Source organism: Dasypus novemcinctus, chromosome 4 (genome assembly GCF_030445035.2).
Source record: "Dasypus novemcinctus isolate mDasNov1 chromosome 4, mDasNov1.1.hap2, whole genome shotgun sequence".
NCBI lineage: Eukaryota > Metazoa > Chordata > Mammalia > Cingulata > Dasypodidae > Dasypus > Dasypus novemcinctus.
This window is the reverse complement of record NC_080676.1, coordinates 9,944,813-9,969,349: the sequence shown is the minus strand read 5'-3', so window position 1 is coordinate 9,969,349 and position 24,537 is coordinate 9,944,813. Positions and strand designations below refer to the sequence as shown.

At 36.9% G+C, this 24,537-nt stretch overlaps 1 protein-coding gene across 3 annotated transcripts in view; it reads right to left on the bottom strand.

Annotated features, from left to right (window-relative positions):
* The window catches only part of RASA2 (RAS p21 protein activator 2), a 136,630-nt gene that overhangs the window by 42,075 nt on the left and 70,018 nt on the right, over nt 1–24,537 (bottom strand). For all 3 annotated transcript variants that reach the window (XM_058295088.2, XM_058295089.1, XM_058295090.2), the window contains exons 7-15: nt 24,429–24,501; nt 20,349–20,425; nt 19,284–19,385; nt 12,100–12,256; nt 11,658–11,806; nt 10,487–10,601; nt 9,982–10,056; nt 9,219–9,342; nt 6,229–6,335 (exon numbers count right to left, since the gene is read on the bottom strand). In XM_058295088.2, the coding sequence (XP_058151071.1) occupies nt 6,229–6,335; nt 9,219–9,342; nt 9,982–10,056; nt 10,487–10,601; nt 11,658–11,806; nt 12,100–12,256; nt 19,284–19,385; nt 20,349–20,425; nt 24,429–24,501 (979 nt within the window). The remainder of the gene's footprint in view (nt 1–6,228; nt 6,336–9,218; nt 9,343–9,981; nt 10,057–10,486; nt 10,602–11,657; nt 11,807–12,099; nt 12,257–19,283; nt 19,386–20,348; nt 20,426–24,428; nt 24,502–24,537) is intronic.

Below are 24,537 nucleotides of genomic sequence, written 5' to 3'. Positions count from 1 at the left end.
GCTACTCAATATTGTACTAGAAGTTGTAGCTAGAGCAATTAGGCTAGAAAAAGAAATAAAATGTACCCAAATAGGAAAGGAAGAAATAAAACTTTCACTTTTTGCTGATGATCTGATTCTAACTTAGAAAAATCCTGAAAAATCCACAACAAAATTATTGAAGTCACAGATAATTCCAGCAATGTGGAGGGATACAAGATTAATATGCAAAAATCAATAGCGTTTTTATACACTACTAATGAGAGCAATCTGAGGAGGAAGTCAGAAAAAATTTCCATTTATAATAACAACTAAAAGAATCAAATATTTAGGAATAAATTTAACCAAGGATATAGTTTTCTGAAATCAGAAAACTATAAAACATTGCTAAAAGAAACCAATGATGATCTAAATAAATGGAAGGATATTCCATGTTCACGGGTTGGAAGATTAAATATCATTAAGATGTCAATTCTACCCAAACTGATCTACAGATTTAATACGATCTTGATTAAAATTCCAATTTCCCTCTTTGTACATCAATTATCAAATTTATCTGAAAAGGTAAGGGTCCCTGAATAGCCGAAAATACGTTTAAAAAGAAGAATGAAGTTGGAGGACTCTCACTTCCAGACTTAAGCATATTATCCAACTACAGGGGTAAAAACAGCATGGTACTGGCATACAGACAGACTGACCAATGGAATGGAATTGACAATTCAGAAATAGCCCTCACATCTATGGTCAAGTGATTTTTTACATGGCTGTCAAATTCACTCAGCTGGTTCAGAATAGCCTCTTCAACAAATGGTGCTGGGAAAACTGGATATCCATATCTAAAAGAAAGAGGACCCTTATCTCACACCTTATACAAAAATTAATTCAAAATGGATCAAGGAGGCCACAATGGGGAGCACAGCAAGTGAAGCAGCTTATTTCCGGAAGGTCAGTTTGTTCTGGCTCACAATCATCACCCTCTCTATGGGCTGCTACATGTGGGTTGTCTTCCAGCCTCAGAGTATCCCCTATCAGAGCCTTGGGCTTCTGGGCCCCTTCAATCAATACTTGGGACCACTATCACACCCTCCTGAGCAATGGGTTTTGGCTTGCCTGGCTGATTCACATGGTAGAGTCCTTGCATGCCATGGTATTGTGCAAATCTAAAGGTATCACAAATGGAATAGCATCTCTCTCCATCTTGTTTGCTTACCATCCAAAGCACCAAAAAACAAACTTAAAGCTTTCTCTAAACTTTGACATTCAGACCCACCTTTTGTGGTAGCCCCACCTTCTGTGGTGGATGCTGTTTACGTAGGAATTTCTAGCCTTCAATTCTCTTTAATACCATCTATTTTTCATTATTTTAAAAAATATGATCCGATTGAGCTTGAGTAGGACAGTTGTTTCCAAGAAGAGAACTAGGAAAAGATTTTAGCTTTTTAGTTCATCTGACAAACCTACTTGGCAGAGGGAGTCCAGCTACCATTTCTGAGGTCCCTTACTATATTGGCGTTCTCCCCATGACCTGGATTAAAAACCTAGCAATTGTTTTGGACTTATCCCCCTTCTGTCCAACAGTGATGAAGTTCTTTATCACTACAGGGCAGCCTTCCCATTCCCACTGCATCCACTTTTGTTCAAGGCCCTTCTTACTACCTGGATCATGGCAGCAGCTCTCTAATTTAGACTTCTCTTGTACCTCACTGTCTCACAAAATTAATCTTTCTGAAATCATCCTTAAAGCAAGTCACTTCCTTGCCCTCAAACCTTCAAAGCTCCTCGTCTATAAAAAAATGTCCAGATAATTTAACCTGGTGGTGGCAATATCTTAATTTTTCAACTTTTTCATTCCTTCTATATCCAAGCAAAGCTCTACTTTTTAGCTCATCTCGGCTACCTGCTGGTCTCCAACCACAGACTGAATTTGCCTGTTGACTTACCTTTGTTCCTGCCTTCTGATTAGAATGCCTTGCCTCCACCATCTTAGCTCTCCTTTCCCTCAAAATTTCCCACCTTTTTGGACCGAAATAGAACAGCCCTTCCACAAACATCAATTCCACACACACACATTTATTAGGTACTTGAGATGCAAGACCTTACCCTCTCACACTTCTCTCTCTCAAACTACAGAGCAAGATAAGACAAGCAAGTGCCTGGAATGGGGCAGAATGAGACATTAGCACAAAGGACATGCTAAGAACCCAGAGAATGACCTGAATCTCTGGACTGACCATGTGATAGCCAGGCCCTGAGCCTCAACAGACTTGCAACTCCTATACTCTGGTTTATTGGACTTACCCCACTCAGCTAACATGGAGGTGAAGAAGATCAACCACCACACCAGGGATCTAAGAGTGCCTACAACTGAAAGCAGGAGGATTGCATCCAGCATCCATCTGGAATCTAAGCCCCCTCTTGATACAGATGTGGAGTGGACACAACCATTCTAAGGTCTACAGGACTGAGGAATAGAGTATGGATTAGAGTGGACTTACTGATAGTCTATTCATGAACTATTTTGATTAGTAACTGAAGAAAATGTGGCACTGGTGTGGAGAAAGTGGCCACGGTGGCCACTGGGGGTAGGGAGTAGGAGGAAGAGATGTGATGTGGGGGCATTTTCAGGGGTTGGAGTTGTCCTGGGTGCTGCTGCAGGGACAGTTATTGGACATTGTATGTCCTCCCATGGCCCACTGGGTGGACTGTGGGAGAGTGTGGGCTATGGTATGGACCACTGACCATGAGGTGCAGCGGTGCTCAGAGATATATGCACCAAGTGCAATGAATGTCTCATGATGATGGAGGAGGTTGTTGTTATGGAGGGAGGAGTGGGGTGAGGGGGTGAGGGGTATATGGGGACCTCATAATTTTTGAAATGTAACATTAAAAAAATAAAGACACAAAGACACACACACACACACACACACACACACACACACACAGAACCCAGAGAAGAGGACTGGGGAATGCCTTTTTTGATCCTGCCGTTCAGAAATGATCCTTCCCTTCCCGTGGTTCCTGGGACGCAATGCTCTGTAGTGTGCTAGGATCTGATGCCCACTGCTAGATCACTCCTTGTGTCAGGACACATCTCAGGCAGCTTTAATTTTTCTCCTCAGCACCTGTCCTACTAGCTTGCCCACAGGTGCTCTGTCAGTAGTTATTGAACAAACAAGGGAAAATGATTACCATTTCCATTTGTTCATTATCATTCCAATTTTCACCTAAAAACTATAGAACCCATTCAATATACTCTCATCTCAAAGAACAGCCCAAGATTACCCCTGACTGGTAGTACCACCTTTTTGTGGGTTCCCTAGTGGGAAACCTATATATTGCTTTCACACATTCCTCTTCTCTGTCATATTCTCCAAACTATGGGTGTCACCCCCCTACCAACCCCTGGCTTATTTAAACACACACATCCTTGTTTTAGCGATTCTAACTCATGCGTTACCCTGCTAGTTACTACCTCTCCTATTTACCTGGTTATACCTTATTCTCTTGATGGGTAATTACTACTACTGACAAGGGAAGGGGTTAATGATTCTGTCCCCTTACCCTGGTAGGATGACTCTGTCACCCCTAAAAGCCATTGAGACTTCTTTCCTGAAGGGCTACCTGCTTGTCCTCTGGGGACTAGTCATCATTTCCTTTCATGGATACTGGGGCATGTTATTCGTATCACTCAGTTTTGTGAGAGGCAGTGATACCCCCTCTCCCCCAAAAAGCCCCCAAGTGAAATACAAACCCGAAAGATTATGAGCTCTGAATTCTTTTCAGTAGAGATAAATTTATACAAATAAATCTCAAGTGTTCCTTCTGCTTCTCTTGTGATTAAGGGGTTGCTTTTCCATAAATAAAAGATTTGACCATAGAATTATAAGAAGAGATGCAATTTTTAAAACCATGGTCCTTTCCAAGGAGAAACCATAATGACAGTAATATTCATGGTGCCAGGAACTACATGGCAGGTTATTAAGTAAAATGGAGTAACTTGAATAAAATGCTGTGAACTGTCCCTCAAAAAAGAAAAAAAAAAAGGATCAAGAGTCTAAATATAAAAACTAGAACCTTAAAATTCTTAGAAGAAAATCTAAGGAAACATCTTCAAGATCTTGAACTTGGTGGTGGTTTCTTAGACCTTACACCTAAAGCATGAGCAACAAAAGAAAAAATAAATAAATGGGACTGCCTCAAAATTAAATACTTTTGTTCTTCGAAAGACTTTGTCAATAAAGTAAAAAGGTAGCCTACGCAATGTCTGATAAGGGACTGATCTCCCTATTATATAAAGAGATCACACAACTTAACAACAAAATGATAAGTAACCTCATTAAAAAATGGGCAAAAGAACTGAACAGAACTTTTTCCAAAGAGGAAACACAAATGATCAAAAGACACAAGAAAAGATGTTCAACATCACTAGCTATTACAGAAATGCAGGTCAAAACTACAACGAGACATCATCTCACACCATATAGAATGGCCATTATTAAAAGAAGAGAAGACTTCAAGTGCTGGAGAGGATGTGGAGAAATCTGAACACTCCACTGTTGGTGGGAATGTAAAATGGTACAACCTCTGTGGAAGACAATTTGGCAGTTCTTTAGGAAATTAAATATAGAACTGCCATATAATCCTGAAATCCTGCTGCTAGGAATATAGTCAGAAGAATTGAAAGCAAGGATGTGAACAGATATTGCACACTGATATTCATAGTGGCATTTACAATTTCTAAAAGATGGAAACAACCTCAGTGTCCATCAACAATGAATGGATAAACAAAATGTGATATATTTGTACGATGGAGTATTGCTCAGCCATAAGAAATTAATTAGGAAAGCACATGGCAACATGGAGGAACCTTGAGGATATTTATGGTGAGTGAATCAGTCAGATACAAAAGGATGAATATTGTATGGTCTCATCAGTATGAATTAAGTATAATGAGTAGACTTATGAAGTTGGACTATGAAGGGTAGGCTGGTGGGAGATGGAATGTGGGATGGGAAGGTAGAGAAGACGCTGGTATGAAGACTGTTTAATAAGGTCAAATGTAAATATGTGGTAATGGTTGGACTTGATGGTAACATTATAACAAATGCAACAAACACTGTTGATTTATGAATGTGATTGAGGCTGAAATAAGTAGTCTAGGTCGATTAATGTTAGTTGGAGGACAGGTGGAGGACAATATTAGGAATGTATAACAATGATTTTAGAAATAGATAAGGCCTGTGGTTAATAATGTAAATACAGGAATGTTCTACTACTGCCAGGTTTAAGAATTGGTGGTACGTGGGAAAAATATAACTAACATAATTTATGGACTACAGTTAGCAATAATATTGTACTGTTTTGTAGAAAAAGCAAAGTTGGTACTACATTAATTCTAAAGGTTAAAAAATATATATGGGGTTTGGTTTTATGAGATATGAATATGATCAAGCATTTTTTTTTCATTCATAAGGAAAGCATGACTATGTCATTTAACTAATCCATGTTTATCTCTGTATCTTTCTGAATATTAGAGGACAAATGAGTTAGCAGTTGGAATTAGATGTGATAAAAGGAATTGGAAAATAACTTTTTAGGAGTAATGTTTCCATAACTTGTTGAACTGCCTTTTTCTATTCTTTTATTTTTGCGAATCTGAAATATAGTTAATAAAAAAAAATTAATATGCTTAAACAGGACTTCAGAACACAAAGACTATATATATGCTTTTAAAAATATTTTAATCTATATATTTACAATGTTACCCCAGGTGAATAAAAATATGGAGATGCCAAATTACTTTCTACTAAAACTCTGTATGTTTCTCAGAAATGAGTCCCTTAAATTTCTGTGAGATTTAAAAATATTTGCCAAATTAAACTATTTTAAGACAAGGAAAGTAGGTTCTGTTAAAAAAACAGAAACAAAAAAATTCTTGTATTAATAACATTTACAAACATATACAACTCCAGAGGGAAAAGGACAATGAATTCCCTTTGTACCCATCACTAGGAGTCAACAATTCTCAACATTTCGTCACTCTTCTATAATATCTTTTAACAACACAAAATAGAAATAGAATTTTCAGCCTTCTCTGATAGAATGAAATGGCCAAAAAATGCCTAGCAAATTTAAGTAACAGTTATAAGAAAACATGGCCAACTGAAATTGGTTTGTTATTTTATCTTTTCTTCTTTTTAATATAAATAAATATAAATGGAAAAAGCTTTGAAAAGAGCAAACACTTACTGGGTGATGAGGTCGCAAATGAAAAGTATGAGGTGATACTACGGCTACAGCAAAGAAACGAAGAAATACAAAGCTGCTCACTGCAGAATATTGAACATGAGGGTCATCTGCAGGGAAAAAAATGGTGAAATGTCATGCACAAAAAACACTATTAAAAAACAAAGATGACAGTAAAATAAAATTGGGAAAACATGTAAACTAAATAGGAGATCAATATAATTTGTCTAGTAAGGATTGAGTTGATGAAATGATAGTAATGATTATGACTAAGTTAAAGAAAAAACCCTATGACTAAAAAAAAATCTGAAAGGAAATAAAATGAAATGCAAACCACTAGATTTTCAGAAATATTTAATTTGAAAAATACCTCTTTCCTCACCTGCACGAAGAGACTCCTGAAATTAAAATAACAAAAATAAAGGTAGTACCTACAGAATTATGTGGGATAGAGTATAAACTACAAAGTAAACTATAATCCATGCTCAGTGGCAATGCCACAAAATGCATTTATCATTTGCAATGAATGTACCACACTAATGAAGGATGTTGTTTATGTAGGAAAATGTGGGAGGTATGGGGAGCGGAGCATATGGAAATCCCTATGTTTTTTATGCAACATTTATGAAATCTAAGTATCCTTTAAAAAATGTTTTTAATGTTAAAAAAATAATAATAAAAAAATAAAGGTAGTATCTAGCACTACCTAGTGGCAATACTTTACCCTGAAGACTAGGATAGTAGATTGCTTTCAGCTTTAGGATACTGTTTCAATTTGTCCCTCAAAAATTCTATTAATATCAAAAGTTATTAAAACCATTATCTAGAAATCCTTTCCTTAAAAAAAAGCAATCAATATTCAAAATAAAAATGCAGATGAGTTGAAGACTTCCATGGCTTTTATCATTTACCTACAGCTTTCATCTTAGACTGAAGTAAATCACTTACCCCAGCAAGCAGATAGATGGTAGAGAAGCAGGTGGGGTAGGAAAAGAATATCTGGATTTGGTTTGAGTTTTAACTCTTTTAAGACACTCATTAGGTAACCACTTACAAGCTATTTAATCTGTAGGTCTTTAACAATAGTGGCTTCCCACTCACTGTCTGCCTATCCTCCCAGGAGAATAAGAAGAACAAATGAGAGAATATGAAAATATTTTATGACAATGAAACTATCAATACTGTAGTTTGCTGAGGATGTGAAGACATCATAATCTTTAAGGCACCAAAGATAGTTAAGGAGATACATCTGCATTTATTTAAAAACTCAAAATGTGTTTTAGATAATTTATGTAAAGAATTAAACAACTAAAGCATATTTAAGGCCAAGATCATTGGATAGTGTAGAAGTTATTGATAAGTAGCACGTACTATGACGTAGCCCAGGCCTAACTCTAAGACCTTGCTGGCCATGTTAGGGAACTTGGACAAACTATTTAACTTCTCTAACCCTCGGTGGTTTCTTTATCTACCCAGTGGAAGTTTCACCTACCTTGTGAGTGTTGTAAAGATGGGAGTAGAGGACGATGCAGGCTAGCACTGTGTCTGTTCACTCACTAAGCACTCAATATGGTTATTATGATCTAACTCACTTTTGAAGAAACCCAAGTTCAATCAGAATTTCATCTTTTCATATTTCAATGTCTCTATTGCCCTAACTTTTGTTACCAAGACCAGATTTCATGTTTTTATTTGATATTAACTGTTTAAGTCTCAATTTATCTACTTTAGACAACCCCACAAAAAGTGAACTGAGTACATTTAGCAGTAGATAATTGTGCATGCATGTGCACACATACAGACAGACTTAAAAGAAAGTGATAAAATCTGTTCAGGTAGTTACTGAAATAATTTTAGTTTCACACAGCTGGGTAAGAATGATAATTTAAGTGCTGCCCTATCCCATCCCCACCTTAACAAGCAGATTTGAAGGAGAGTTACAGCAAGTTTATTTACTAATCAAGAGATGTATAAAACTAGAATAATTCCAAGTATTTACAGTGAGATAGCAACCCTTAATAATTTTTTTTTAGATTTATTTTTAAAAATTTATTTCTCTCCCCTTCCCCCCCAGTTGTCTGCTCTCTGTGTCCATTCACTGTGTGTTCTTCTGTGTCCACTTCTATCCTTATCAGCGGCACGGGGAATCTGTGTTTCTTTTTGTTGCGTCATCTTGTTGTATTAGCTCTCCGTGTGTGCGGTGCCATTCCTGAGCAGGCTGCACTTTTTTCGTGTGGGGCTCCCTATGCGGGGAACACCCCTGCGTGGCACAGCACTCCATGCGCGCATCAGCACTGCGCATGGGCCAGCTCCACATGGGTCAAGGAGGCCCAGGGTTTGAACCATGGACCTCCCATGTGGTAGGTGGATGCCCTATCCATTGTGCCAAGTCCACTTCCCAGCAACCCTTAATTTTACAAAATGTTTCCAAGCAAAGCCTTGACACAGCTCCTCTTGCAAAATTAAAGCATACCAGTAAGTGATACATGTACCTCAAAATTCTACAAACACTGCAATAGAAATGTTTATATTGACTAAAGTCATTCTGTAAGAAACTCTCATCACCAAAACCTTGCCTTTCTCAAACTGTTAGGCAGTTTGAGAAAATCTAAATATTCCCACCAAATGAATGCAGGTACAGTGAAAAAGCTGTTGGTACAGAAAATGAAGGTTATTTTTGTTTATTCTATTTAACAATCTCATAGGCACCTCGCATAAATGTTTGCTTACATAATATTATAGTTCTAAATTTTTGCCTTTCTTTTAAGATTTTTAGATATGGTTTTGGTACAAAGTTGCTATTGTATCAAAGAACGTTTTGTGATTACAAGAAAAATAAGACATTTTATAAAAAGGCTAGAACCATTTTGAAAAACTAAAGACTATATCTATAAACCTTTTAAACATTTCACACAAACCATAACACAATAAATACCTAGAAAAAATCAAATACAGGAAAAGAAATGGCATATTTTAGTAACAATGGCACTTACTAGGAAATCTCTGAGTAGCCATTTGCCTTAGAGAATAAAAGATATCACACATTACAGTGGGGCAGCTCATACTTGATTTTACAATTGTACTGAATAACTTGTCAACATAGTGGCGCAGATTTTCCTGTAGAATTTAAAAAGGGTAAACATGAAAATTTTGACTTTCACACATCTTCAATAGCCTTTATGAAAAAACTGCAAGGAAAATGAGATTACAAAGTCACTATCTAATATTCCAAAGTCCTGCAATTTATATTCTGACCTAACTTTAAAAATTAGATTTTGACTACTTAAATTTAAAAGGTCAATGTACGGAAAAAGAAGCAACAGAGAGTAGTAAAATGATCTGAAGGGAAGTCAGAGAAGTTGAATTTGTAGCCTCATGCACAGTGTGACACTGTGTCTACTGCAATGAAAACTTGTGACCCTAACACATTCATTGTTTTCTCAGAGGCAAATGCTACTTAGTCTGATCAGTCTGACCCCAAAGGAATGGCAAAAATGGGGGTTGCAACTAAATATGGCTGTAATCCACTACGGTTATTAGAGCCAAGAAAGAGAAAATCAAAAACAACCAAAAAAGTAAAGTTCAATGAAGAAATATTCTAAAAATAAGTCACAGGACATGCTGCTAATACTAAGGGCATTATGAAAATAATCAATATCATTGTTCCCCTGTATAAAGCAATATTACAATGTAAGTAGGAAACAGGTACAACTTTAAGACCAGTTTTGTATGTAGTTATCAATAACAAGGACTTACCTTATTATTTTCTACATTATCTCCCTCTTTCAATTTAATAGGATCGATTTCACAGGATTTTGAGGATTCACATATCTAAAAACAGATTAATTTTTCAATTAATGTTTTTTTCTAAATAACCTGGCAAAATGAAACTACTATTTCTATAAGAATACAAGCTCATTATAAAAATTAAAATTCTAAGAAAGTTTAAACCCCTCACCTAGAGATAATGTAATATTCCAAAAGAACTCTATAAAAAAATATTTCTTGTGAATTAGAGTTCTAGGTGAAACAAAATATCTAGCACAGAAATCCAATAAAAAAGAAATAATGATGTAGATTATACTACAATGTGTTGAGTAAAACTCTGTTGGTTGAAATGTAACTTATTCACTTCAAAGTGGTAAGCCTTATTCTTTCAATAAAGCATGAATGGATATATTATTCCCATCAATAAATCATTAGGTGAAAGTGATATTATAATGAAGCCCCAAATTATCATTATTGGATGTATATTATGTACCTCATCTAGAATAGGTTTTAATGTTACTTTCAGGTAGTGCCCTCCCACTATTTTCATCATCTCATCCAGACAGCGGGTAGCCAAGGAATTTCCTCTAAAAATTGTGTTTGCATCTCTGAAACAGAAATATAAATAAAGTGAAACCATATGTAATAAACAGAAGTTACAAAACCAATAACATGAGATATTTGACTGGTCAATATACAATTTTAGTAATTTTTTTTACCACCCATTTAAAACCTGGTAGCCACTAGGTTTTTCAACCTTAGCAAAATTAGTTACCAAAAACGTATAAGAGCAAAATTTTTTTTTTAAAGCAAAAAACAAACTATGTAAGGTATTTGGGATGTTTATGAACCACAAAAGTGGCATATAAATATGTGTTTGTGTATATAAAATAACTGTGTTGGACTATGGTGGAAATGGGAAGTCACCTGATTATGTTTTTTTTAATTTATTTCTCTCCCCTTTTCCCCTCCCCCCCGTTGTTTGCTCTTGTGTCCATTTGCTGTGTGTTCTTCTGTGCCCGCTTGCATTCTCAGCAGCACCGGGAACCTTGTCTCTTTTTGTTGCATCATCTTGCTGCATCAGCTCTCTGTGTGTGCAGTGCCACTCCTAGGCAGGCTGCGCTTTTTTTGCACAGGGCGGCTCTCCTTGCAGGGTGCACTCCTTGCGCGTGGGGCTCCACTACACAAGTTCCCGTGTGACATAGTGCTCCTTGCGCACAGCAGCACTGTGTGTGGGCCAGTGCACCACTTGGGTCGGGAGGCCCTGGGTTTGAACCCTGGACCTCCCATACGGTAGGCAGATACTCTATCAATTGAGCCACATCTGCTTCCCTGATTATGTTTTATAATGTGATGTGTACAAATAAGAATGATACATAACGGGTAAAGGAAATAAAACTGCTGCCCTGATGTTTTGCTTTTAAAGTGACACTAGAATCATTACAGAGAGAAACAAAGGTAAGTAACAAAGGAAATTTTTTCACTGAGTAAAAAAGAAGAAAAAAATCCTTCATTAATTGTTATCTTTACTGTTGGCACTTGCTAAGCCTACTATGCAGTAAGGCTGGTCAATTCGAAAGTACCCAGAATACAAAAATAATTTGGCAAGCTAAGGTCAAATTTCAGCAATACATAATTAACGTATAATAAGATACAACTCTTACTGTGTATCCTTCAAGTCTAATTCGGCCACTGCAGTGGCAAAAGGAACAAGTTTATCATGGTGCAGCAGCAGTCGTACAAGGGGCAAAACGGCATCATTTTTATCTCGACATATTTCACCCAAAATGTAAGCAGCTGAGGCAGATATGGGCTAGAACACAGAAAGGTGAAAAACAAGCACAAAATCAAGGAAACATGAATAAATGTGCAATCATAAAGTGTAAAAGTAATTAAAATATGTTCATTAACTATATCTGTTGTAGAGAATAATAATTCCCCAAAATTCTATCACAGAGAAGAAATTTGGAGCACATCAAATGGAATCAAAGTACTCTGGTTCAGTCAAATTAAATACGTATATTTACTGATCTGATAAGATTTGATACTCTGAAATCTTTTCCTCATCTTTTACAGAATTATTTTACATATAAAATTACAAAGTACCTGAACATCTGGTGATTTTAGCAGCAAAGTTTTCAAAGGACCATAGTACTCTGAAGGAAGCACATAGTCTTCTGTATAACTTATATTTAATCGAAGAGACCCTAGGTCATCAGTTTTAGAAGACTTATTTCCATTGTCTTTTGGCTGGAGCAAGTACCTAAGGTAAAAAGTACAGTCAATGCCATGCAGTGGTAATGAGCATCCAAGCCAGTAAGGTAAATCAACAAACTAAGCTATAAGAAACCTGAATAAGAGTCAACTAGATTTTTAAGGTTGGGAAACTTCAGAAGCAGCAGGCTATTAATTTTGAGACTCAATCTTTCATTGTATATTGGACTAGAAAGCTATAAATAGATTTTTATGCAGGAAACAAAAAGTACAGAAAATACAAAAATGAAGATCTCAAAGGAATTAAGTGTTGGATTTGCTTGCCAGTTAAGAAAAAAAAAGTGAAACTTACTTAAAATTCAATGTATGGTCAAAAAAATAGAATACTGAACTCTCACGTATTCATCATCAATCTTCAATAATTATTAACTCAAGGTCAATTTTCCTGAGTTACAATTTTCTGCTGTACTTCCACTCATCCTTTCCCTTCCACTCCTACATCATTTTGAAGCAATTTCCATTTCTATGAATTATAATTTTAACTGAAGTATTTCAGAAGGTTCATAGATTTGTAATTTGTTGATAGATTGCCTAAGGCTATTTTAATTTATAGATTCCCCCACCAAGAAACCAGGTATTTTGTCCCTAGAGCTGTCCGCATTTGAGATTGTGTTAACTCTATCTCCATGATGTCATTTAACATGTTCCTCTGTTCCCCCTGTATTTCCTATATATTGGTGGCTAGATTTTGAGGATTCGTTAGATCAAGATTTGATGTTCTGGCAAGAATACTTCATTGACAGAGTTGTGAACTCCACCACCAGGAGGCACTAATGTCTGATTGTTTCTATTTTTGTGAAATTAGCAACCACTGATGATCACTGGCTTAGAGCCATTAATTATCATGGACTGCAAATTGCTAATTTTGTAATTCCATCATTCCTCCTTCACTTATTTGCTGGGTTTTTTTTTTTTTAAATAAAGGAGATGGTGCAGTTCTGATACTTAATTTTTAGATTACCTATGGCCTCCCTTAATTGACTAACTTGTCTAAAAATGAGAGGGAAAAGGTTTAATAAAATTTTTATTAGCTTTGAGAAAGATATGATAAAGACAGAAAAGGGAACCAATGAATTAACCTGGCAAAACTATGTCACCACCCCAAGAGAGGAATTCTTGTTCTACTCTGATTTGAGAAGTAGTGATTTAAAGATTGGTCCAATAAAGTAATTCAGAACCTTATTAAATCTGTTAAGAAAGATGACTCTAGGAAAGTCAAGCCAGCTGATCACCAAGCATCCTGATGAGGGCATGGCTTTGGCAATCCAGGATATGTTCCGTAGTCTTGCAAATTCTGATTCTTAGTTTTATCAGCACATCGAAGGGTAAACTTGATTTGCAATGACTAAGCTCAGAGCTTGATACACGTAGAAAGCAGAGAGCCAATTACTAAAGTTATTAAGGAAATACAATAGTCAAGTGGTATAGGTATCTGCATTTTTTGTGACAATACATTTTAGGAGTGCCACGCAGGGGTGTTCCCCGCATAGGGGAGCCCCACGGGCAAGGAGTGCGCCCCTTAAGGAGAGCCGCCCAGCACGAAAGAAAGTGCAGCCTGCCCAGGAATGGCGGCACACCCATGGAGAGCTGACACAACAAGATGACACAACAAAAAGAAACACAGATTCCCATGCCGCTGACAACAACAGAAGCGGACAAAAAAACACACAGCTAATTCTCACAGAGAACAGACAACTGGGGCGGGGGGAAGGGGAGAGAAACAAATGAAAAAAAAAAAAGAATCTCTAAGCAAGACACTCTCATATATCCTAACAACAATCTTTGCAAGGAAACAGTAACAATACTTCTCAGTCAGAATCCCTGTGCTTAAACAGTACCAAAATCTGCCTCTCTGGGATCTTTTTTTTACTGTTCTAGGCTGATCTTACTTTTCTATTTTAACTAGTGTTTTCCATACACAGTATAACAAAATTATCTGTACTACTGCTTACTCAGTTACGATTTGGTTGTGCTTCCCTGGGATGGCATGTGCCCATTTTAAAAGTGTCCCATTCTCTATATTCAGATATACAGATCCCGTTTTGGTTTGTTCCACAGTAATTTCCCTTATCTCTAAATGCTTGGAGGTTAAGTAACTTGTTGAAGAAGGTCACACAGATAGTAACAGAGACGGGATCTGAACCAAGATACTTTGGTTCCAGAGTCTATACCTCTTATCCACCATCAACAGTCAACAAATATTTATTGAGCTTTGAAAGCAAGATGCAGGGAAGTGGATGTGACTCAAGCAATTAGGCGCCCATCTACCATATAGGAGGGTCCAGGGTTTGTTTACCAGGGGCATCTTACTGAAGGCAAGCTGGCCTGCATGGTGAGCTGGCCTGCAGGGAATGGTGGCCTGTGCAGAAGCGCTGGCCCATGCAGACAGCTGGTGCTGCAAGATGATGCAACAAAAAGAGACAAGAGGAGAGACAATAAGAGACGAAGCAGACCAGGGAGCTGAGGTGGCTCAAGAGAATGAGCATCTCTCTCTCTCTCACTCCAGAAGGTCCCAGGATCAGTTCTCCCAGAGCCACCTAAAGAGAATACAAGCAGACACAGAAGGACATATAGAGAATGGACACAGAGCAGACAATGGGGGACCGGGGGTAGGGAGAGAAATAAATAAATCTGTTTTTAAAAAAAGAAAGCAAGATGCAAAGCAGGATACAACCCAATGGATGGGGTGTGCACCTACCACCTGGGAGGTCCAAGGTTCAAACCCAGGGCCTCCTGACCTGTGTGATAAGCTGGCCCACGCGCAGTGCTGATGTGCACAAGGAGTGCCAAGCCACGCAGGGGTGTTCCCTGCATAGGGGAGCCCCACGTGCAAGGAGTGCGCCCCATAAGGAGAGCAGCCCAGCACGAAAGAAAGCGCAGCCTGCTCAGGAATGGCGCCGCACACACGGAGAGCTGACACAACAAGATGACGCCAACAAAAAGAAACATAGATTCCTGGTGCCACTGATAAGGATAGAAGCTGTCACAGAAGAACACACAGTGAATGGACACAGAGAACAAACAACCGGGGTGGGGGGCAGGGATGGCGAAGGAGAGAAATAAATAAATAAATCTTAAAAAAAATAATAATAATAATACATATCTATCTGTATATGCAAAAAATATTTCCAGAAACTCAAAACTGTGGCTGCCTGAGAAGATAGAAATTGAATAGCTGGTTTAAAGGGTTGGAGAGATTTTTACCTTTTGAACTATGCACTATGTGTGTATTCTAAAAATATCAAATAAAATTATATTATCTACAGTTAAAATAAAAAATAGCTAAATATCAACTGTAACAAGCTAATCCTAATCTTTAATAGAAGTTTCAGAATAAAGAATACACATCATTACTAAGGAACTGAATAGTCAAGAAAGGAATGTGAAGGTGACTGAATTATCATTTTATACTTTGAGCATAAAATTAAACTGAGTAGCATTATTAATAAGGTTAACTGTTGTAGCAGTTTGGTATTATTTATGAATTAAAAAAATAGATATTGGGTTGTGTTTGTAAACTGGGCAATTCCTCTGGGTGTATTAGATTGTATTAGATTCAGAGGTGTCACTTTTACTTTATTAAATCAAGATTAGGGCTTTACTGGACCACATCATGAGGGCAATTTGGTTTAAAGCTCATCCCACCTCCTTTGTGGGCTATATAAATGGATGCTCAATCAAAGGGAAGAAAATACATGAAGAAGAACACAGAGAGTTTAGTTTTGGACCCTGGAGCCCTGGGGAGAGAGCCAAGCTGTTAGTTTGCAGCTGAAGAGACTAAAGCCCTTAACAGCCGAGAAAGTCAGGAAAGAAATGAGCCCCAGGGAGAGAGACGAGCCTATGCTAGCCTACAGCTGAGATGAGAAGAAGCTGGGACCATGGAGCCTTAAGAGGAAGAGGAAGCCTGAACCCTCGCAGATGTCAGCAGCCATCTTGCTCCAACTTGCTCCGATACATGACAACAGACTTTGGTGGGGCAAGTAACTTATTCTTATGGCCTTGTGACCGTTAAGATTCTACTCCAAACAAATGCTCTTTATCCAACAGATGTCTGGTATTTTGCACCAGGACCCCCTTGGCTGACTAATACAACTATAAAAGTATGGAAATGAATAGAGTTGACAGTAACAAATTATAGGGAGTATAACTAACACTGCTGACCTACAATGTGATTCTGGCTGAAAGGGGTAGTCTGTGGACATTAAATGTCAACTGAAAGGAAACCAGAGAATAATCTAGAGAATATATACCTGATTTTGGTGGTGGATGAAGACTGTGGTTAATAGTATAAATGTAAGAATGTTCTTATACAAAATACTAAGAACATGGTGATACACAGGAAAATCGCAACTAATATAACTTATGGATGATAGTTAACAGTACTCCTGTAATATTTTGCAGCAATGGCAAGAGAGTGGGACAATAAAAGGGAGATACAAGGAGGTATGGGATTTTTCCTTTTGGAGGAATGAAAATGTTCTACCATTGACTGAGGTGATGACAGCACAATTCTGTGATGAAAATGAAAGTCACTGAGTGTACATTTTGAATGGATTTTTTAAAACATGGGACTGTATAACAGAGAATCCAGTGGTGGATGATGGACCGTGGTTAACAGGATAAATATGAGAACATTTTCTCCTGAACGCTAACAAATATATAATACTAATATCAGATGTTAATAATCAGGTGGGGGGAGTACACCAAATATAAGATATGGGCTATGGTTAGCAGTAATATTTTGATAATACTCTTTCATAGTAAGTAACAAATGTTTCACAATAATGCAAGGTACTGGTGGTGGGGAGATGTATGGGATATATGATAATATGCTTGTTTTATAAATTCACAGATTTTACTCCACATTTATCGTTTATGTATGTTCATGTATAAAATGTTGTACTTCAATAAAATTTTATTTAAAAATTTAAACTTGAAACAGTAAAATCACCAGTTTTCAGGAGAAGACTGTAATAGACAAAACCTAAGTGGAAATTTTCTAAGAAAGAAAATAAATTGAGACTTTTAAACAACAAAATTACATTATTGGTAACTATTCTCTTTCCTAATTATGAAGATTAGGAAGAATATGCATGAAATCCTTAAGATAAATAAAGCTTTTCTTGAGTTTTCATGCGATTACAATCAATCCCACAATGGGATGCTACAATTCTGCAGTTGGCTAAGGAGTGTGTTTAATTTCTGACTTCAGAAAATGGCATTCAGATTTTGTATTTCCTTGAATCAATGGAAATATAAACAAATTAGCAGATGTTTCTATTTCATGCTGCATAAAAATTTTAGCATATTTACTTTTGAAAGGTTAAAGTGTTAATACTATTGATAACAAAAATCTTAGGAGTAAAATTGATATCCATGCATGATATCCATGCATTCTTACATCATGACAACATAGCTGGACAAAGTATTACCAACTTTGGAGGGCATATATGGAGATAGTCTCACTTAAAATACAGGTTATGCAGTACATATCAAGTTCACTTTAGGAACCCTTTGTGGCACAAGTATTCCCTCACCCTCACATCCTATTTTGGAACTGAGTAGTATGGCTTATTAGCTTAGACTTGACAAACAGAACTCTGGAAAGTTCACTTTAAAATTTATGATATATTATGGAATGGGGAAGGAGAAGAGGTGTACATAGGAGGGGAGTGATGGACCCCATTTTTCCTAGTGACTAAGTTTATTTTTTTTCCTCTAAAATGTGGATGCATTTTAGAAAATTCACAAAATCTCACTCTAAAGACCAATAATTATTTGATCTACATTAGCAAGAGGTAAAAGTAAAATGGAAAAATGGAGAGTCTAAAATCCGAGCTATAGGGACAGAGAGCCCAAGAGCTAGGGCTGGAGGTTTGGGGCTGCCTGGGGATGGGGGGCACCGGGAACCTCTGGGACTCTGGAACGGTTCTGTGCCTGACTACAGTGTTGGCTGTGCGTATATTCGTGGATCCAGATTCACTGAACTGCATAAAGTATGTGCTTTCTATTGCAAATATGCCCTGGTAATGTAGATTTTAAAAAGCAGGGAAAAATTTTTTTGCAAGTCTAAAAATCAGTCTATAAAGGATTGAGAGAAACAGAGTCCAAAATGATGTATGTCTGATGGCCAATCAGGAGAGGAAGACTCTTTCAGGACAACTGAGACTGATGCCTACAGTAAGAAACATCTAAACACGCAGTATCAATTCTTTTTCCCGGCAGCTGAAATTGAAATTTAACAAGTGGGCCTTAAAAGGCATGTTCTTATATACTCAGTTGAATCCCTAGTTGAGGCTACCTATTGGAAGGGATAGGATATGCATGCTTATAAGTGCTATAGACAGAAAAAACAATAGTTTCATATTAAGTATGCTAAGAAACTAACCTCAATTTAATGTTTGAACATTAAGTTTAATGTCATTATTGCTAAGTCATGAAAAGATAAAGTAATATTGTAGCCAATATTGGAGTCCCCAAAGCTCCTGAAAGGTGTATTAACTGAATCAGCTCAACAATATTTAGACACTAGACATGTGGGAAAAAACACCAAGGCCATCTGCAGTGCATTTCAGTGGGGTGTGGTGAAGGACAATCACTGGTTGTTAGACCCCATAAACATGATTCCCTTGAAACCCTTTGCTTTCAAACAACCACAGTTCCCATGATCACTAATAAAGTTTGTGAATTGCACAGGTTGATCTGTGACTATTTTCTCATACAAGCAATTCTTAAGTACTGTTTTAAATGTTTTCCATTTTCCCCGTGAAATTAAGATTTAGTTTAACAGAAAAATATCCCTAGACAATTAAGTTATTTTATCCCAATAGCACAAGTGAAGTCACAAAATTACTTATCTACTTATATTTCTGAAACAATTAAATAATGATTAAACCAATTAACACTGAAGACTTTTGGCTTATCCCACTGCAAATTTAAAATAAGCATTTAATTGCATACACAGTGTATTAAAGGGTGACCTACTACAGAGTTTACTAGAATGTATGTTTTCTTACCAGGCTTGATGAGAAGAGTCACTTCTTAATACATTCACAGGAACTTTAATCTCACCCAGGAAAACATCTTGCACCAGGTTTCCATTGTTCCACAAGTCAATCCTGAAAGTGAAAACTGGCTTTATTTTTTGCAAATAATGTTAAAGAAAACACATGGTACCAAAGAGCTTCAAATCACTTTGATTTGTATTATAGAATCAATTTTACATGCTTAAAAGTAAAGAGATGTTACAGCACTGTCATACACCTCACTATCCAACTAGGAAGGCAAAATGCTGCAATAGCTTTTATTTAAAAGCACAGAAAGTAACCATTTTTAAAAGTCTAAAAGAAAGCACTTAAGTTTACTAGTTTCAAAGTATAGGCTTTATTTTAAAGTGTAGCAAGACTACAGGGTTACTTTGTTGAATTTAAGAAAAGCACAAAGATTAAATGTCTTTCTCAATTATAACCAATTAATATGTAAACATGGGTGATTTAGAAAAGTACATTATCTTATCATTCCAAACATGATTAATACACCCTTTGGATGAACACACTTGTTAACACCACACCTACACATGCATTTACAAAAAATTTCCTCTCCCAAAGAGCATAAATTTAAGACCTAGGATAGCACAGACTTCAAACACATGCACCTCTTGAATTATCTTATAAGACTTCTTACCTCACTGAAATTTCTGTTAGACAGCAGATATGTCAAGAAGAATAAAAAAATTATTTCTAAATTGAGATATAATTGCTTTTCTATATATTCTTTGCATCCATTATGCTATGATTTAGAAATTTAAGGAGCAACTAATTTGGGAAAAAGTTTAAAAATAATATAGTTCGTGAAATTTAGGTTATTTTTGTTCATAAAATAAACACACCTTGATTATTTCTGCATAGGAATCAGATTTTGAAAAGATGATTTAGATTTAAATTAGATGCCAATTCTTCTAAGTTTCATCAACCAACTTGCTAAAGAGAATTATATTAAGATTGGCTCGCTTTTTTCAGTTAAATTTAGGAGTTTCTTTTGGCACAGAAAAAAGCAATTCTGTAAAACCCCAAAGTACATACCTAATTTCTAGTTTTTCAATATCTTCCTCTTCTACCTGGAACTGGGATTTTCTGGTGTAACTACTGGATCTGGTTACCTGTAAATAAAATATTTTAGTAAAAAAAATTTTTTTAATACATGAACTTAATATATGAACTTAAAAGATTATTATCCCCAAAATGTTCAATTGTGGACATAAATGGAGGAAAATGCCTAGTTAATATTGTACCCTAAAGTTAAAACAAAACAGAGAAGTAGCATGAAGGTGAGAATAAGAAGGTATAAATAGCAAAAGAAACTTTGCCTTCATACTATTCCTACCCATTCAACAGATTCAACATTAGGTTCCTGGCTCATCCCGCTTGTACCTCGAAATTAAATAAAAATATCCTATTGCAACAAAGCTGCATGTGCTAAGAACTGAAGACATTCCTGAATTTCTCAAAATACCCATCCAATCCTCACACTCCCTTCTCATGTTTTTTTGTTGAAAATAACAAGGCCATTGCCAGGAACTTCCTTAGCTAATGTCCACCTGAACATGTCCATTCCCGCATAGGTCCCTCTACTTGAAGAGTTTTCTCATCCTGTTCTCTGAACAAGGAGATGAGATGATCATTCTCTTTTCTAAGATTACTGCACCCACACAATGTATGCAATAAGCATGCAGTAAGCACTCAATCGATTTTAATTACAGCATTACCAGCTTATTCACCTCACTCAAGTCTAAGAAAAGTTCTCCTATTAAATTATGGTCTTTCTTTTTTTTTTTTTTTTTAGATTTTATTTATTTTTTTTATTTATTTAATTCCCCTCCCCTCCCCCGGTTGTCTGTTGTCTGTGTCTTTTTGCTGCGTCTTGTTTCTTTGTCCGCTTCTGTTGTCGTCAGCGGCATGGGAAGTGTGGGCGGCGCCATTCCTCGGCAGGCTGCTCCCTCCTTCGCGCTGGGCGGCTCTCCTTATGGGTGCACTCCTTGCATGTGGGGCTCCCCTACGCGGGGGACACCCCTGTGTAGCATGGCACTCCTTGCGCGCATCAGCACTGCGCATGGGCCAGCTCCACACGGGTCAAGGAGGCCCGGGGCTTGAACTGCGGACCTCCCATGTGGTAGACAGACGCCCTAACCACTGGGCCAAAGTCCGTTTCCCAAAATTATGGTCTTTCTATCTTTTATCTTTCACAAGACTGAAACCCTCCTTACAGCCTCAACTGCCTCACCACCCACTCACTAGAGGTACTCCTCATAATATGGCTTCTGCACGGATAACTCTTCTACAACCACTCTTGTAAAATCCCTTTCTTCATCACCAAATCTGGTGATCAATTCTTAGTTCTCATCTTCCCTGACCACTCTGAAGCATCTGCACTAGTAATTATACAGCTATACCTCCTTTCCTAGGAATAGTATTTTCTTCATGAATTTACTGGGACACTAACATGACAACCTTCTGTTCTCTTTGCTCCTTCCTCTGGCTTCTCCTCTTTTTCAGAACCTATAAAGATGGGTATTCGCCAAAGTTTTCTCTTTAATTTAGTATAAAAGTAACATGCAGTTGCAGAGGGCTATACAGTTTACAAAGTGCTTTCATATTTGTTCATAAGAATGCTACTCTGAGGTGGCAGGGCTAGATTTATGATCCTCATGTTAAAAATGAAGTTGAAATACAGAAAATAATTGACATCATCAAAGCTGAATACCTAATGATTGAGTTTCCCCAGTTTTTTTCCATTATTTTCTATCTCTATTCCCTTGGCTTTCTTGACAATGTGAGCAAATCTTGAATCGTTATCTACAACCCACTGTCGCACTTAAATTTCAGTCCTTGCCAGAACTCAATCTCATTATGCTCCAAAATGAACCATTTATTGTTTCCTTCCTCTTAATTTTCCCATTTTCCCAGGTTTGAAACCACTGGAAAACATATGACTCCTCCCTTTCTTTTTCTTCTATAAGTAATTCACCATCTCTCCATTGCATTTTTTTCTCATCTGCCCCTTCCTATTTCCATCTTTACTCTCTTGGATTAGTGGGGGTGGGTGGTGGGGGGGATGGGGGGTGTTTTGTTTTTAGCATCTACTTTATAACAGTCTCTTACTTTCTATTCTCTCTCCCTAAGCCAAGTGGCCCAGAGAGCATGGTTATTCATCCTGTAACACTGCTGTACTCTTATCATTAATAGGCTAAAAAACATTCAATGGTTAAAATGTAAGCGTCTCAGCCTGGTACTCAAGGTCATTTCATTGGCTGGTCCTACTCTATCTTTCTAGTCTGAATTCCCATTATTCCCTAAACTAACCTTTTAGTCAAATCATGACTTGACTTGCTATTCTTTGGACATAACTTTCTACTTTTCTGACTTGATGCCTCTGCTCAAAATGTTCCTTCTCTTTTCTCTCACTTAAGAAAATCCTCTTTCTGCAATTCTGCCCTGATGACCTCAGCTGGAGCACAGCTCACCTGATATCCCTAACATCTATTGTATTTTACTGCTGTGTATGCACATTTCTTGCTCTAGCTAGAGGACAGAGACTGAACCTTTATCTATCTAGAATTACTTCAGTAAAGGGGACTGCTGTATAATGTCTCAAGGCCTAGTAGGTGCTCTTGAATATAGCAAGCAGGTCCAGAACTTGACTTTCTCCTGTTAAAAGCCACTTACTTGCTACAAGAACCTGTGAGACATGGTAAATTCCAAAGTTTATACGAAGTTTAAGGAATGTGAACTAATGAGACGTATGAGTGTCTTTAGTCAGTAGTTCTTTATATTGCTGCCTTCTTTGTCTTCCCCAGGCTAGATGTAACAAAAATTAATAAATGCAGAACAACTGCACTACGTCCTTAGCCAGGAAATGGAAAAGTCTCACACTGGTCCATTTTCTTTTGTTTTTCCTCTCCCTTGCCTCCACCCCCACATTTCTTCCTACTTCAGTTTGGCATTTCCCTTGGCATGTTCCTTTATTAAAGTCCAGTAATCAGCCATGGCAAGATATGCCCTTACTCTCTCCCACTTTGAAACACCAGGGAAAACACACACACAAAAGGAGAAAAAGCATAAAACCTAACTTCTTTTTTCAAACCTTCCTTGTTAATCTCAAATGCAATATATTCTGTCATTAGAACCCAATCTTTTAGAGTACAGAGTTTGTTTATATTTTTTTTCTGTAGTTCTCAAATATGCAAACTGATTTTTTAAAACAAATACAAGAACTCCAAAGTATTATATTTGAGGCAACTTCAAGGTTTCTGAAGATTCCCATGAAAATTAGCATGTGTCCACAGAGCAAATCAGCCTAAGCTGCAAAAAGAACTTAATAAAGCCCTACTCATATATAGTATTTTATGCTCTCAAATATTCTTGCACTTAGGCTTACAAAACAATATGACTGAGGCAGGACTTCTACTTTTATTCACTTACAAAATTATCCTTTTACAAGTAGTAGCTTGTTCAAAGTCAACTGAGACTATAACTCACATCTACCAAGTGAAATTACACTTACTTCATTTGGTTGTCAAATAGTACTCTGCAAAGGAAGTATGGTGGCTATTGTGTATCAGGTGGCGGGGGCCAAATAAGGTGAAGGGAGGAGGATGTGGACCTAGATCTGCCTGCCCCCAAATCAATCAGAACTCTGCCTTTGTTTTATATATTAGGGCTCCACTGCATTACAAATGGGTCTACTACTACATAACTACTAAGGTAGTTTCTTATTAATGTATGTTAGTAATAACTAATGTGTGGGGTTTATGTTCTTAAGTGAAGAATACAGGTAAACATTTTAATAGCTTTCTGGAATTATATGTATTAATAAAAAGCCTTTGATGTTATTACCATTTTACTTACATTATTATTTCTTCATCCTATTGGTTAGGAAATCCAAAGATCTAATATTTTGTTCTTAAAAAATGACTGACTTATTAGATTATAATATTAAGTGATTGAAAGTATTACACTTCTTATTGATTTTGGACTTACAGATATGAACTTGTCACAAATGACTTTGATAAAATGTTTAACATGGCTGTGGTTTGAAAAAAGGAGTCAATCAGCATTCAATAGTAAATATTCTATGTTAACATTTATATAAAACAAAAAATTTACCTCGAAATAAAATATTTCATTAAACTGTGGATTGCTTGTTTTCTTCTTTACTTTTGTCTTCTTTTGGTCATTCCTGTTCCAATGTGGTAGAGTTTTACCTTGTAGAACT